Source organism: Bos grunniens, chromosome 19 (assembly GCF_055505025.1).
Source record: "Bos grunniens cultivar Pamir isolate PY7600 chromosome 19, Bosgru_T2T1.0, whole genome shotgun sequence".
NCBI lineage: Eukaryota > Metazoa > Chordata > Mammalia > Artiodactyla > Bovidae > Bos > Bos grunniens.
In genome coordinates this window covers 16,188,827-16,203,176 of record NC_141183.1, presented here as the reverse complement: position 1 = coordinate 16,203,176, position 14,350 = coordinate 16,188,827, and the positions used below count along the sequence as shown (strand labels likewise).

Here is a 14,350-nt window from a genome sequence, read left to right as displayed (position 1 = left end):
TGGGTAAATTTAAACTTAAAACAGGTGAATTTTATGATATGTAAATTACACTTAAATAAGGTTTTGCTTTGTTTTGAAGAGGGTGCTATGGGAATAGAGAGGGTCCCATGGGAATACAGAGGGTCCCTCTAGTTCTAAGTTAAAACTATGGTCTTCACCACTCTTGCTGAGAGAATAAGGACCAGGGAAGGGAGGTTAGAGAAGTGGTGGAGGATTGGGCTGTTCTTGCTGTGGTTCTTGGGTTTGGGACCTGCCTCTGTGTGAGGGGAAAATGATGGAATTGCATACTCAGTTCTCATTTTCCATACATTTCAATCTGGAAGGTGGCAAGGCTGCAGGCAGGGAGACCGGATATGAGGATATTTTAATAAACTTGGAGATAAACCATGGAGGTTGGAACCAGGGCAATGGCCACAGGATGAGAAGGGAGGCACAAGTTCATGAGCTTTTAGGTAAACTCAGCAGGACTTGGTAACTGGCAGGGGTGGGGGTGGGGGGATTGTGCGTGGTGACAACGAGAAAGGAGTCAGGGAAGGCTTGGGCCACCATCTTCAGAGAGGGGGTGCACAAGAGGATGATCGGGGATGGACCATGCAGAATCCACCATGGACGTGCTGAATTCAGTGTGCCTTTCCAACTCCTAGATGGAACCATCCAGCAAGCAAGTGTGTATGGGATTCTGACACTTTGAGAAGACTCAGGATTACAGATCATGAGTGTCTGACTCTTTTTGCAACCCCATGGACTGTAGCCCTCCAGGCTCCTCTGTCCATGGGATTTCCCAGGCAAGAATTCTGGAGTGGGTTGCCATTTCCTTCTCTAGGAGGATTTCCCGACCCAGGGATTGACCCCATGTCTCCTCCATTAGCAGGCAGGTTCTTTACCACTGAGCCACCTGGGAAGCCCCATCAGTGTATGAGTGGTAGTTAAACACATAGGAAGGGTTGAGATGGGCCATAGAACCTGTGAATTAGGAGAAAACTGGGCTGATGGAAACCTAGGGGAATTAACACGTGATGGGTAGAGCGAGGAATGTGAGTGAAACAGGAGGAAAACCAGGAGAACGTGATGTCAGGAAGCCAGAGAAGTAATGTTTCAAGAAAGAAAGAGTAATGGCCCCAAATGCAGATAAAGCTTCAGAAAACAAAGAGTTAAAAGTTATCTTAGGAGACTAACAGGCCAGTAGGTAATGGGATGCACTCGAGGGAGCAGGGAGTGGAGACAAAAGTCTAGCTGACTGTTTGGGGACATATGGAGACTAGAAAGTGCCGGGGTTGCGGCTAGAAAAGGACTCATGGTCCACAGACAGCTTTGTTCTTTTGTTCTCAGTGTGAGAGAGTTGAACGTGTTTGTGGGCTGAGACAGTAAGAAGAGAAGGAATTCCAAGGATGCAGATGAGAGGTCCACGGATGGAGAGGGGCTGGGAACACAGGGGCGTGGACCAAGCTCTCAGGTCCGGCCCCAGCAGTGAGAGTGTCCTTCTCCCCTTGAGCCTTGAGGGCTAGACAGGCATGCATCCCGGAATGGAAGGGGAAGAGCTGAGTGGGGTCCCACCTGTCGGCCTCAAGTTCTTTGGTTTCGTGTGTGTGCAAAACAGGGAGAGATGGTCCTTGTTGAAAGTACAGGAATGGGAGGTTTGAAAAAAATAAAGTTTAAACCGTGATAATGGAGGGAACTGATGGACAGAGAAAATATTGGAGTTATCCTTCATCCCTCTTTCCCTCACTCTTCCTCCCTATCAGCAAGATGTCTGTGCGGCTTCTGTTGATATTTCCTGGGTCAGGCTGCTTCTCACCACCCCCACTGTCACCATGCTGGTCTCGCCTAAATTTTTATCAGTTTCCTTACAAGTTTCTCTGCAGCTTCTCTTGCCCTTTTCAGTCCTTTTCCCACACAACAGCCAGAGTGATCTTTTTTTTTTTTTTTCCCCCTAAATTCATTTATTTCTGGCTGCTCTGGGTCTTCATTGCTGCGCACAAGCTTTCTCTAGTTGCGGCGAGTGGGGAGGTTCTCTCTAGTTGTGATGTGCAGGCTTTTCGTTGCAGTGTGTTCTTTTGTTGTGAAACACAGACTCTAGGCACGTGGGCTTGGTAATTGTGGCTCACGGGCTCCAGAACGCAAGCTTGACAGCTGTGGTGCCTGGGCTCAGTTACCCTGAGGCACGTGGGATCCTCCCACACCAGGGATAAAACTGGTGTCTCCTGCATTGCAAGGCAGATTCTTAACCACTGGACCATCAGGGAAGCCCCTGAAGTGATCTTTTTAAAAAGGTAAATCAGGTCATACCACTCTCCTGCTTTAAATTGTTTAATAATTCTCACTGGGATAAGAGTAAACGCCAAAGACCAAGCTTTGCCCTGAGAGACTCGATGTGATCTGGTCCCATCCACATCCTCCCTTAGTGTTTCAGCCAAGCTGACCTTCTTTTGTTTGCACCATTAGTTCCCGCCACAGGGCCTTTGCACCTGCTTCCTTGCTGCTCAGGATGCTCTGACCAGCTCTTTCCCATCATTTTACCTCCAGGATCAAATGTTATTTCCTCAAAGAAGATGCCTTGCCTATGTAAAAGAGCATCACCCCACCCCCTTTACCTCTGTTTTACTGGCCTCATTAAATTTATCATATATATTATATTGTCTCACATATTAATTTACTTGTGTGTGTAGCTTGTTTCTCAGTCATAGAATAAGAACTCGGGGAGAGAAGGGACTTTGTTCAGAATGTTGTTGTTGTTTACTCGCTCAGTCATGTCCAACTCTTTTCTGCCCCATGGACTGTAGCCAGCCATGTCCCTCTGTCCACAGGATTTCCCAGGCAAGAATACTGGAGTGGGTTGCCATTTTCTTCTCCAGGGGATCATCCCAACCCAGGGATCGAATCCAAGTCTCCTGCATTAGCATGTGGACTCTTTACCACTTGAGCCACCAGGGAAGCCCCGTTCAGGACACAGTAGGCACTTAATAATAATTATTATTTATAAAAACAGTGTTGAAAGTGTCCTTATTAACAAGCACAGTGTTGAAAGCCCAAGTGAGATTAGAAAATAAAGCTGCAAGTGACTCCAAGCTGCACGGTTGTGCGGTTTTCTTCAGGAGAGACCATCACATAATAAGATTGATCTTCTTACGTGCCTGTTCAGAAGACAGTTTCAAGCAAGTGTGTCCAAACCTGGGCTCTGTGGCAGAGACATCTTTGTGGAAAGCAGAGGGCCTCCCAGTGTGACCAGTTCGGATGTTTACATTCTTATTATCTTATAGAAATCCCCTCAATTCTACAGCCTTGGAGGTGGATTGACAAGAGTAGGAGGCAATTGCTGACTTCATTTCCAGGCCCAGAGCTGAACTGTATTATACAGGTGAAATCAGGTTACTGAGATCGGTCTGGTTGCCTTGGTGACACGGGAGGTTGGGTTATATTTGAAATTGCCAAGAAGGGGAAAAGCCTGATGGTGACAGGTCTCTGTTCTCCTTCGGGAAGGAGCACGTTTCGATCCTCAGCTGAAGCTAAGGATGTGCCTCCTTGGTTGCTGAGGGTGACCTCCAGCCAGTGGGCTGAGTGACACTTTCTAACTGCTCCCAGAATCCCACAAGCCAGTCTGGTAGGTTTGTCCCACGCCAGCTCTGGGTAATTACATCATGACTTCTCAGGCTCCCTGTCTGTTTTGTTTTTGCATGTAAACACTGTAACTAGGGTGACGAAGAGTTAGCTTGTTGTAAAATGTGTTAACCACCTTTCTTCTGGCTGCAGGACAATGGAAGGGTGTGTTGTTTGATAAATGGTAGGGTGACCCGGTTAACTCCTTAATGTCTTTTTTTTCTTGATTGCTGGTTTATCCAATTTAAGCCCTGATATCATTTGTTGATAAGGTTTGTGTGCCAAGCCCTGGGCTAAATACTTTAAAAATGTTATTTCATTTCCATGAGGATATAATGGAGGGGGGGGGCGGGCACAATTATCCCCATTGTACAGATGAGGAAACAGACTCTGAGAAGTAGCTTTTCATTGGTCACACAGCTGTTAAGTATGGGTTTTTGAGATTTTTTTTTTTTTACAGATTTTTTTTGTTGTTGTTATGGACCATTTTTAAAGTCTTTACTGAATTTGTTACAATATTGCTTCTGTTTTTTTAAAATATATTTTTAATTAGAGGATAATTGTTTTACAATGTTGTGCTGGTTTCTGCTGTACAACAGGCTGAATCAGCCGTAAGCATACATATATCGCTGCCCCCCACCACCCTCTTGAACCTCCCTCCTACCTCCTCATCCCCACTTCTCTAGGTTGTCCCAGAGCACCAGGTTGAGCTCCCTGTGATCTACAGGCAACTTCCCACCGGCTATCTATTTCACACGTGGCAGTGTGTATGTTTCCGTGCTCTGCTCTCAATTCGTCCCACCCTCTCCTTCCTCGCCTGTGTCCACAAGTCTGTTTTGTATGTCTGTGTCTCATTGCTGCCCTGCAGATAGGCTCATCAGTACCATTGTTCTAGATTCCACGTATATGCATTAATATACTGCTTCTGTTTTACTTTTTTTTTTTTGGCTTTGAAACATGTGGGATTTTAGTTCCCAGAGCAGGGATCAAACCTGCATCCCCTGCATTAGAAGGCGAAGTCTTAACTACTGGACTGCCAGGGAAGTCCCAAGTGTGGGGTTTGGCTTTTGGAAACCTGTTACTGCTTCTCATATACCAGTACCGTTTCCCCGATTCTCTCCTCATACTGCTGGTGGAAGAGAATTCTCACTTCCTGCTATTACCTGGTATTCTGAGTCCACCTTGTGCTGCATGTCCCGCAGATATTGAACATCACTGACGAACTTCTGCCTGTCCTTTGCTTCATGTAACATGATTCTTAATCCCCGACCTGTGTATAGAAGATGAATAAATGTGCTGTGATATAACCCTTTGTTGCTTTGCCATTTGGGGACTTCTCTTAGTATAATTGCTTTTATTCTCTTATTAATCTCATGTCCATTGTTGGAAGGGCACAGATGCTCCTTTCAGACTCAGAGGACTCTTTGTCTGGGTGTCGATGCCCTTACAGCCCTCTTGTTCCAGACATAAATAATGTAGCCACTTTCATCAGCTGGCTTCAGCCAGCCTGTCCTGGTTACTCAGAGGGAGTTAGACCGGCAGAAGCAGTTTGACCACACGACAAAAAAGAACCTAGCTCGATTAGCAATGACCGAAGCTCTGAGCCCCGTGGTCACATAAACGCATGGACTCTACAATGATCACACCCCTATTCCAATTCAGGCACTCCGCTGGGCATGGGGGTCAGGTGGTCTGGATGATGACATGGCCCTGGGCTTTGTGTTTCTCAATCTAGGGTGGAAGCCAGCACTGAATATGGTAGTCCCCCAGCCCCTCAGACTCCACATGGCTTTCTCACAAACTGCTCCTCCTCCCAAGTTTTCTGGAGGGAACGTTGGCATCAACCAGCTGGCTGCCCGAGCAAGTAACCTGGGTGGCTTCCTTCACCCTGCCCCCTCCTAGCCCAACCATATGAAAACCAAGTCCTGATGGTTTTCATCCCTGAGTATCCCTGGGATCCATCATGATTAGAGCACAGGCACTAGTGTGAGACTCTCTGGGTTCAAACCCCAAGTCTTAGAACTTGACAGTGGACCCTGATGCTGATAAGTGCGACGGAGCGGAAACACCGGGTCTCTGAGAAACTGTCATTGGGGGAGGGGGAGGCAAGGTTTTCCTTAGGGAAGGATACTGGCTTTGCTAAGGAGTGAGCTGGGCTGGAAATGGGACAGAAAGGATCTGGGACAGAAAGGACAAAAAGTACAGAGGTTTCAGGGCAGGAAGGGGATGGGGCAGCTGGAACACAGGGAGGCCAGGAAAGCCACGGAAGGGCTGTGGGCCCAGCTCACAAGGAGCCTTGGAGGTTGGATTCAAAGAGTCATATAAAGCCCCTGGAAGGTTCCATTCAGGGGGAGGACATGATTAGATCTGCATTTTTAAAGTTCCCTTCAGGGGATTCCCTGGTGGTCTGGGGCTGAAGACTTCATGTTCTCACTGCTAGGGGCCCAGATTCAATCCCTGGTCGGGGAAGTAAGATCCTATAAGCTGTAGCCAAAACCAAAACAAAGCCAAAGGTCCCTCCAGCTGTAGGATAGAGACTGGATGGAGGGTGGGGGAGGAGGTAGAGGAAGAATGGAAGTGGACAGGCCACTGGGGACATGTTAGAGGAATCTACGTAAGGTGGTGCCCAGACTTGGGTCACAACTGGAGGGGAAGAGGAGGAGGAGCTCATAGCTACTGTTTATGAAGCCTCTGGAAGTGCTAAGCAGTGTTTGACACATTTAAACATACTAACTCACACAATCTTCACCATTGCAGCAAAAATTAGATCTCTTTTGCAGATGAGGAAACTGAGGCACAAAGGGATTAAGTAACTTGTCTAAGGTTACAGAGCTGGTAAGCCCAAGAGTTGGGGTTTGAACCCAGGGAGTCTCATGCCAGTGCCCACGCTCTAATCATGATCAGTTCAAGGGACACTGAGGAGGGAAAAATCATCAGGTCTTGGTGATAATAAAAATGACATGATAATAAAAAAGATGGAGGTATAAAGGCAGCAGGCTGCCCAGGTCACTGGCTTGGGCAGCCAGATGGTTGATGCCAATCCTCCCTTCAGAAAACTTGGAATGAGGAGCAGGTTTGTGAGAAAATAATGGAGATTTTGAGGGGGCCGGGGACAGCAAATGGAGATGTCGAGTAAGCAGTTAGATATACTGCTCTGGAGCTGACCAGAGAAGTGAAGACTGGGGCGTTGCTGGCATTTTGGTAACAGCTGCAGTGGAAGGCAGGGTGGGTATTGAAAAGAGAATGATCACCCAGGACAAAATTCTGAGGACCATTGGATTTTAAGAACAGGAAAGGCAGCAGAAGAGAAACTCTGGGAAGAAGCCAGAGAGGCAGGAGGAAAACCGAGAATCAGGTGGGCGCAGTTTCACAGATGCTGAGAAGTGCGTGTTTCAAGGAGGAGATTATTAATAACCTTGGTGAGAGCCTTTTAGTGGAGTGACGGGGCCGAAGACAGATTGCACTGAGTTGCGTAAATGTGAGGTAAGGAAGTGCAGACGATGCTTTTAAGAAGTTTGTCTCTGACTGGTGTGGTCTAAATTTATGACAAAAACATTGAATTAGTTAATGGCATAGTTCATAGTGAGTCTACTGGCTTTCATTTATAAGGTCATCAGGGGCCTATTAACCAGTGAAGCTCTTTTACTTATTTCTATCTATCTATATATATATATATATTTTTTTTTTTTTAACTGAGATATAATTGACATATGGGCTTCCTTGGTGGCTCAGTGGTAAGGAACCTGCCTGCCAATGCAGGAGACACACACAGGTTTGATCCCTGGGTTGGGAAGATCCCCTGGAGAAGGAAATGGTGACCCATTCCAGTATTCTTGCCTGGGAAATCCCATGGACAGAGGAGCCTGACATAACTAAGCACTACCTCATTGACATATAACATCATATTAGTTTCAGGAGTACATTGGTATTTGTATGTATTGTGAAAGGAACACCACCATGAGTCTAGTTAATATCTGTCAGCCCACATCATTACAATTATTTTTTGTTCTTGTGATGAGAACTTCTAAGATCTATTCTGTTAGCAATGTTCACATATACTGTGTTATTAACCATAGTTACTATGTTGTACATTGCATCCTTAGTATTTATTTAATAACAGAAAGTATGTACTCTCTAGCTCCTTTGCCATTTCACTCTCTTCCTACTCCATGCCTCTGGCAACCACCAAGCTGTTCTCTGTATGCTCTCTGTATCCATGAGTTTGGTGATTTCATTTTTTAGATTCCACATATGAGAGAGATCATGGTATTTTGTCTCTCTCTGACTTATTTCACTTAGCCCTTAAGGTCAATCATGTAGTCACAAATGCCAAGGTTTCCTCCTTTTTTATAGATGAATAATATTCCATTATGTGTGTGTGTGTGTGTGTGTGAGAGAGAGAGAGAGAGAGAGTGTGTGTGTCCATGAGTATGTGCATGCTCAGTCATGTCCAACTCTTTGTGACCCCATGGACAAGCTCCGCCAGGCCCCTCTGTCCATGGAATTTTCCAGGCAAGAATCCTTTAGTGGGTTGCCATTTCCTTCTCCAGGGGATCTTTATAGATACACCACATTTTCTTTATCCATTCATCCATTGATAAGACATCTCAGTTGCTTCCATGTCTAGGTTATTGTAAATAATGCTGCAATGAACCTAGGGGTGCATATATTAATATCTTTTTGAGTTAGTGTTTTCATTTCCTTTGGATTAAATACCCAGGACTGAAATTGCTGTGTCAAATGTAGTTCTATTTTTAATTTTTTGGAGGAACCTCCATACTGTTTTCCATAATGGCTGCACCAATTTACATTCCCATGAACAGTGCACATGGGTTTTTCTCCTCATCTTTGCCAACACTTGTCATCAACACTTGTTGTTTCTTTCTTTTTGATAAAAGCCATTCAAACGCATGTGAAGTGGTATCTCGTTGTGGTTTTGATTTGCATTTCCCTGATTAGTGATGTTGAACACCTTTTCATGCACCTGTTGGCCACCTGTATGTCTTCTTTGGGAAAAAGTCTATTCAGATCAGCTCATTTTAAAAATCAGGTTGTTTATCTGCTATTGAGTTGTATGAGTTATTTATATATTTTGTATATTAACCCCTTATTAGATATATGATTTGCAAATATTTTCTCCCATTCTGTGGGTTTGCTTTTTCATTTTGTTGATGGTTTTCTTTGCTGTGCAGAAGCCTTTTAGTTTGATGGAGGCCCACTTGTTGATTTTTGCTTTTGTTGCCACATTTAAAAAATCCATTGCAAGGACCAATATTGAAGAATTTACTATCTTACTTCTTTTAGGAGTTTTATGGTTTGGGGTCTTATGTTCAAATTTTTAATCCATTTTGAGTTGATGTCTGTGTGTGGTGTAAGACAGTGGTCCAGTTTCATTCTTTTGCATGTGCCTGTCCAGTTTTCCCAACATTGTTCATTGAAGAGGCTATCTTTTCCCCTCTGTATATTCTTGGTTCCTTTGTCATAAATTGACCACATATACATGGGTTTATTTCTCTATTCTGTTCCATTCATCTATATGTCTATTTTTCTTCCAATATCATACTGTTTTCATTACTATAGCACTGTAATATAGTTTGAAATCAAGACGAGTGATGCCTCCAGCTTGGTTCTTCTTTCCTACATGTGTTTTTTAATGACAGTCATGTGACAGATGCTGCTGGAGGCTCTGGAGAAACAGCAAGATAAGGCAGAGGACATTCTTGACCTCAGGTGTCTGTATTCTATGGCTCTCCTTCCTTGTTTGGTTTATTTTTCCAGTTGTTCAGGTATTGGCAGAATCAGGTTGCCTCTGACTCATGGTGACCCAGTGTCTGGTCTGGTCTCTATGAAATCTTGCAAGATTTATCATTGAGCCCCAAACAATATCGTCTAGGAACTTGTGTTGGCCCCTTGGGGCATATTTTCTCTCATTTATAGCAAGTTGATCTTTGTGAGTCAGAATCCAAAACTACAATCTGATAGGTAGTTCCACAGATGACACACAAAGCCTAAATTTTGTCTCTGAGAATTTTAATAGTCATTTATGGAAGTCTAATTTAAGAGACTGCTTTTAACTTTTCATATGAATTTGTACCTGCATAGAATAAACTTATGTTCCCACGCTTTTCAGAAAACAATGGTGTTAAAACTGGCAGAAAGATGAATCCCTGCTGCTACTGATGGAAAGAAAAGCCTGTCTGAATATTAATCAGGCAGAGAACATAAGGATTCACAATGAAAATATGTTAATGGTCACTAAAAGAGTGCATCCCAGAATCCACTTGGATGATACATTTTGGTTACAAAATTAACCTGGAAAAACCAGCTAATCTCTCCTGGCTTTAATGCTGTGTTATTTTAAGGAGGCTTCTCAGTCAAGAGACATGAAATAATTTTGTCTAAAGAGGTGGGAAATAGCATTATCTGAATTACTCCATGCTAGGTTACCTCTGACTTCACAATCACCTACCAAATAATGGACTTTAAAATTGCCTCCAAGTCTCTTTGTCCTCCCATAAACTCTCTATGACTGGACTCTACTATAAAATCAATATTTGGAAGCATCGTGGTGCCACATTTAATCTCTTACTTAAATACATCAATACTTTGTGAGATTAAACAAATACTCTAGGCCCCAAAGAAACAGATTATTAGAGCTAGATCAAGGAGATGATGGGTAGGTCACCACAGTTTAGGTGAACATCCTCCACATTTCTGAAGTGGCGCTTGAACTTCATACTGGACTTCGGGTTTGGAAAACTGAGCAGGAGGAACCAGAAATGGAAATCACTATATGGAAATAAATCCACATGAGATCATGCTTCATGTGTGGATCTCAGCTTTGTGGGCCTACTCAACCAGATGGCCATTTGAAGCCCCAATTTTTTTCTTAGCAAATACAGGCAGGTGGAGGGGAGGAGAGTGATAATAACATGTGGGCAGGGAGCATGTTTCTAAAACAGCATTCTGTATTCTCTGCTGTTTCTCACCTTTGAACTGCTTCTCAATTCAATATCCACTCATGGTTATGCACACTTCTGTTTTAAGTCTCTGGTGATAATGTGCCAGTTTGGGGCTTTAGAAATCCACAGGAGAAGCCATATTAAGTCAGGAGAGGGAGCAGGAAATGAGAAGAGAGGAGGAGGAGGCATGTGGGAGAGGAAGTCCTACTTGGCTGAAAGCGAGAGTGAACAATTCTTCTTGGCCTCAAAATTCTACACGTCTGTGAAAGTTCAGGGAGGAATATTCTAAGATCTTTGTGACATATGCCTTCCTCTCTAGTGTCAATTTCCAGTGAATTCAGACTTAATTTCCCTGACTAAGGGGAAACAAAGTCTGACTGCCGAATATATTTCTTCCAGTGGTCTAAAAAAATCACATGTGCTGTCTTTCTGTTCTATGGTCACGTTTCACAAAAAGGAATTGATGGGAAGGGAGTTCTTTTTATTATTAATAATAATCAAGCCATTTCACTGTTTTCTTGTGATGTTCTCATATTATGCTGCTTCTGCTATGTCACTTCAGTCGTGTCGGACTCTGTGTGATCCCATAGACGGCAGCCCACTAGGCTCCCCCATCCCTGGGATTCTCCAGGCAAGAACACTGGAGTGGGTTGCCATTTCCTTCTCCAATGCATGAAGGTGAAAAGTGAAAAAGTGAAGTCGCTCAGTTGTGTCTGACTCTTAGCGACCCCATGGACTGCAGCCCACCAGGCTCCTCCATCCATGGGATTTTCCAGGCAAGAGTACTGGAGTAGGGTGCTGTTGCCTTCTCCATCTCATATTATAAGTGTCATCAAAATGAATACGTTATTGGTTCACTCACAAAGAAAAATGTCAATGTAAGCCCCTCTTTCAAGTTAAGGTTCCTCTGAACCAAAACCTAAATGGCTGTATTTATATTTATACTTGATCATCAGGTTTATGGGCTTCCTTGGTGGCTCAGATAGTAAAGAATCTGCCTGGAATGTGGGAGACCTGGGTTCAATCACTAGGATGGGAAGATCCCCTGGAGGAGGGCATGGCAACCTACTCCAGTATTCTTGCCTGGAGAATCCTCATGGACAGAGGAGCCTGGCGCGCTACAGACTACGGGGTAGCAAAGAGTTGGGCAGGACTGAGTGACTAAGCACTGCACATCAGGTTTATAAATCTCCCACCTTTCCATAACTCGGTGCTGGGAAGAAGGATTGTAGAGGCTTTATTCATCTTCTTTACACAATTAATTTGTAATAACAAAGATTACAAAATTTGTTAAAATTTAACTTTCAAAAATCTTAAAAATTCGAAAAATCTGTAAAAAAAAAAATCTTAACTTACAAAAATATTTTGAGTATAGGCGACGAATACGAGTGATTTAGGCTCACTCTTCCTAACGTTCTACTACTGAGAGAATAATACTATGACCCAAGAAAAAGACGGGGAACTGAGCGGGGCGAGGGTAGATGGTTTGACTCTTCCATCCGATTTGCCTAGGAGATCGGGGGCGGGGTTGGGGTGCAGTACTGTAAATGGCTTATGAGAAAAGTTCTTTGGCGTTGACTTCCCTTTATCAATCAAACCGTGAAAGAGCCGGACGGTCATACACTGACCATCAAGCCCAGAAAAGACAGACTCAACGTGTAACTGGGAAACTCTGGGGCTGGGCGGGGATGTCACAGGCTGGACCAGCAATTCGATGCTCTCAACAATACTAATAATTTCTCACTGAGGGGCCGGAAGGGCCGTGAACCGTATACTTCTCTTGGAGTATGGGGGGGGAAGTTATGTGGATGCAAGGGGCCTGCCAGAGTGCAAATACAGGACCCCCACACCGTGTCTGAGGTAGAAAAATGCGGGGGGTGTGGCCAGCTGAGAGGGAGTGACCAAGTCCTTAGGATTTAGGCGGGATTCCGCACCCCCCGCCCCCTCAACCCCGTCCCAGAATCGGAGTCGTCTCAAGGAAAAGTGATCTCCCATCTTTTTCCCCCACATCCTCGGAGGACCAGGGGCCGCGCGGTCGCGGGGGCGGCCGGGCCGGCCGTTACCTTGCGGGTCAGTCCTCTCCCCCTGGAAGGGGCTAAAGGGGCCGAGGGGCGGGGCAGGCGGGCCGGTCCAGGGCGGAGGAGCCGCCCATCAATCGCGCGGGGCTGTCCCGGTGCTCTTCTTCCTCCTCGCTCTTCTCTCCCGCCTCTACCGGCCCCTCTTCCTCCTCCTCCCCGGAGGCAGCTTTTGGCGGCGGCGGCCGGGCTTGCTAGGGGCGGAGGCGGTGGGGGCGGCTGCCTAGCGTCCTCCCGTTTCCTTGGCAACCCGGCCCCCGCCCTCCTCTCGCGGCCGTGGGGGCGGGGCGGGGCTGCGGCCGTGGAGGTCCTGAACCCGGACTTGGGAGCCCGGCCGGTTGCCGTGGGAACTAGTCGGGATGCTATCCGGAAGGCCAAGCGGCGATGGCGGCAAGCGAAGAAGAGGTGCTGAAGGAGTCGGATTGGCTTTGTCTTGCTGTCCAAAGCCCAGACCTAGATATTGAGGCCTTCGCTCCTGCCCGGATTAGTGCTGAAGAATGAAAACCAGAGGGGAAAGTATTTTTAATCGAATAAAATAATATTAAAGGCAACACAACGGTAGAGGGAAAGACAGTGCAGCCCTGCAGTCTGAGCTGCGCAGGGGATCTCTGAAATGTCTGCGCCAACATAAAAAGGAAGAAATAAATGACTAAGGGGGTCACCCCATCAATGGTAGATCAGAGACAGGAGTCCGGTTTTCTCTTGGTTGTCAGTAATCTTGGCTGCTTTTCCCAAGGCTCTTGGAGGTTTAGACTAGTGCCCACAGATTTGCAAAGAAGGCGCCTGAGCCTGTGCTAGATACGCCCTCTGTCAGGTTTATTTTTGTCTGTGGTTTTCGTAGGCAAAGATGACTCTCTTCCATTTATTGTGCATATTTAGACACCTGATAACTTGCCAACTAATGTCAAGTTCTGGCATTTTTGATTGGGTAGAGAATAGGGAAAAGGGAGAATAGAAATACTTGGACTATTCATCCGTGCTCAGAATCCTCAGGTGTCCGTGCTTTGGGTGTCTTCTCAGTAATCCCCTAAATCCAGTTGACCTCCATGTCTCCTGCAGCATCACACACCCTTCTTTCTTTTATCACCACCACCCTAGTTTGGGGCTCTGTGACCTTTTAACTAATCTTCCCAGGTGGCTCAGTGGTAAAGAATCCACCTGCCAGTGCAGGAGATGCTGGAGATGTGGGTTCAATCCCTGGGTCAGGAAGATCCCCTGGAGAAGGGAATGGTAACCCACTCCAGTATTTTTGCCTGAAAAATGCCACGGACAGAGAGCCTGGTGGGCTACAGTTCATTTGGTAGTAAAGAGTCAGACACGACTGAGCACCTGAGCACGCACGCACAACCTTTTAACTGGGTTATTAGATGGGCCTCCTAACCACACCCTGCATCCCTGTCTTCCACACCCTATGCCCACCATTTCCATTGTTCTAAAACCAGCACAGATCCAGTGTCATTGAGCCACACATTAGGAAGCTCTCAAAATACCTTACTCCCTGGGGAATGAAATCCCTTCCCCAGGGCTTACCTTCTTGCTTTTCCTCATTCAGCGCTTCTTCAATCATACTTCCACCAGAAGCAACTGTGTGTTACACACTGAACATTACTCCCTGCCTTCATACCAACTCCTAAGGCACATCCTGAGCCTGGCAGAGCCCAGATCAAATATATTGAGTTGGCCAAAAATTATGTTTGGGTTTTCCATACTTTTATGAAA

At 45.5% G+C, this 14,350-nt stretch overlaps 1 protein-coding gene across 1 annotated transcript in view; it reads right to left on the bottom strand.

The window, feature by feature from the left end:
• MARCHF10 (membrane associated ring-CH-type finger 10) overlaps nt 1–12,883 on the bottom strand; it is a 99,964-nt gene extending 87,081 nt beyond the window's left edge. The window contains 2 exon segments of the mRNA XM_086357084.1: nt 4,758–4,864; nt 12,620–12,883. Coding sequence (XP_086213210.1) covers nt 4,758–4,847 — 90 coding nt within the window. The 5' untranslated portion in view covers nt 4,848–4,864; nt 12,620–12,883.
• Between the last annotated feature and the right edge of the window lie 1,467 nt (nt 12,884–14,350).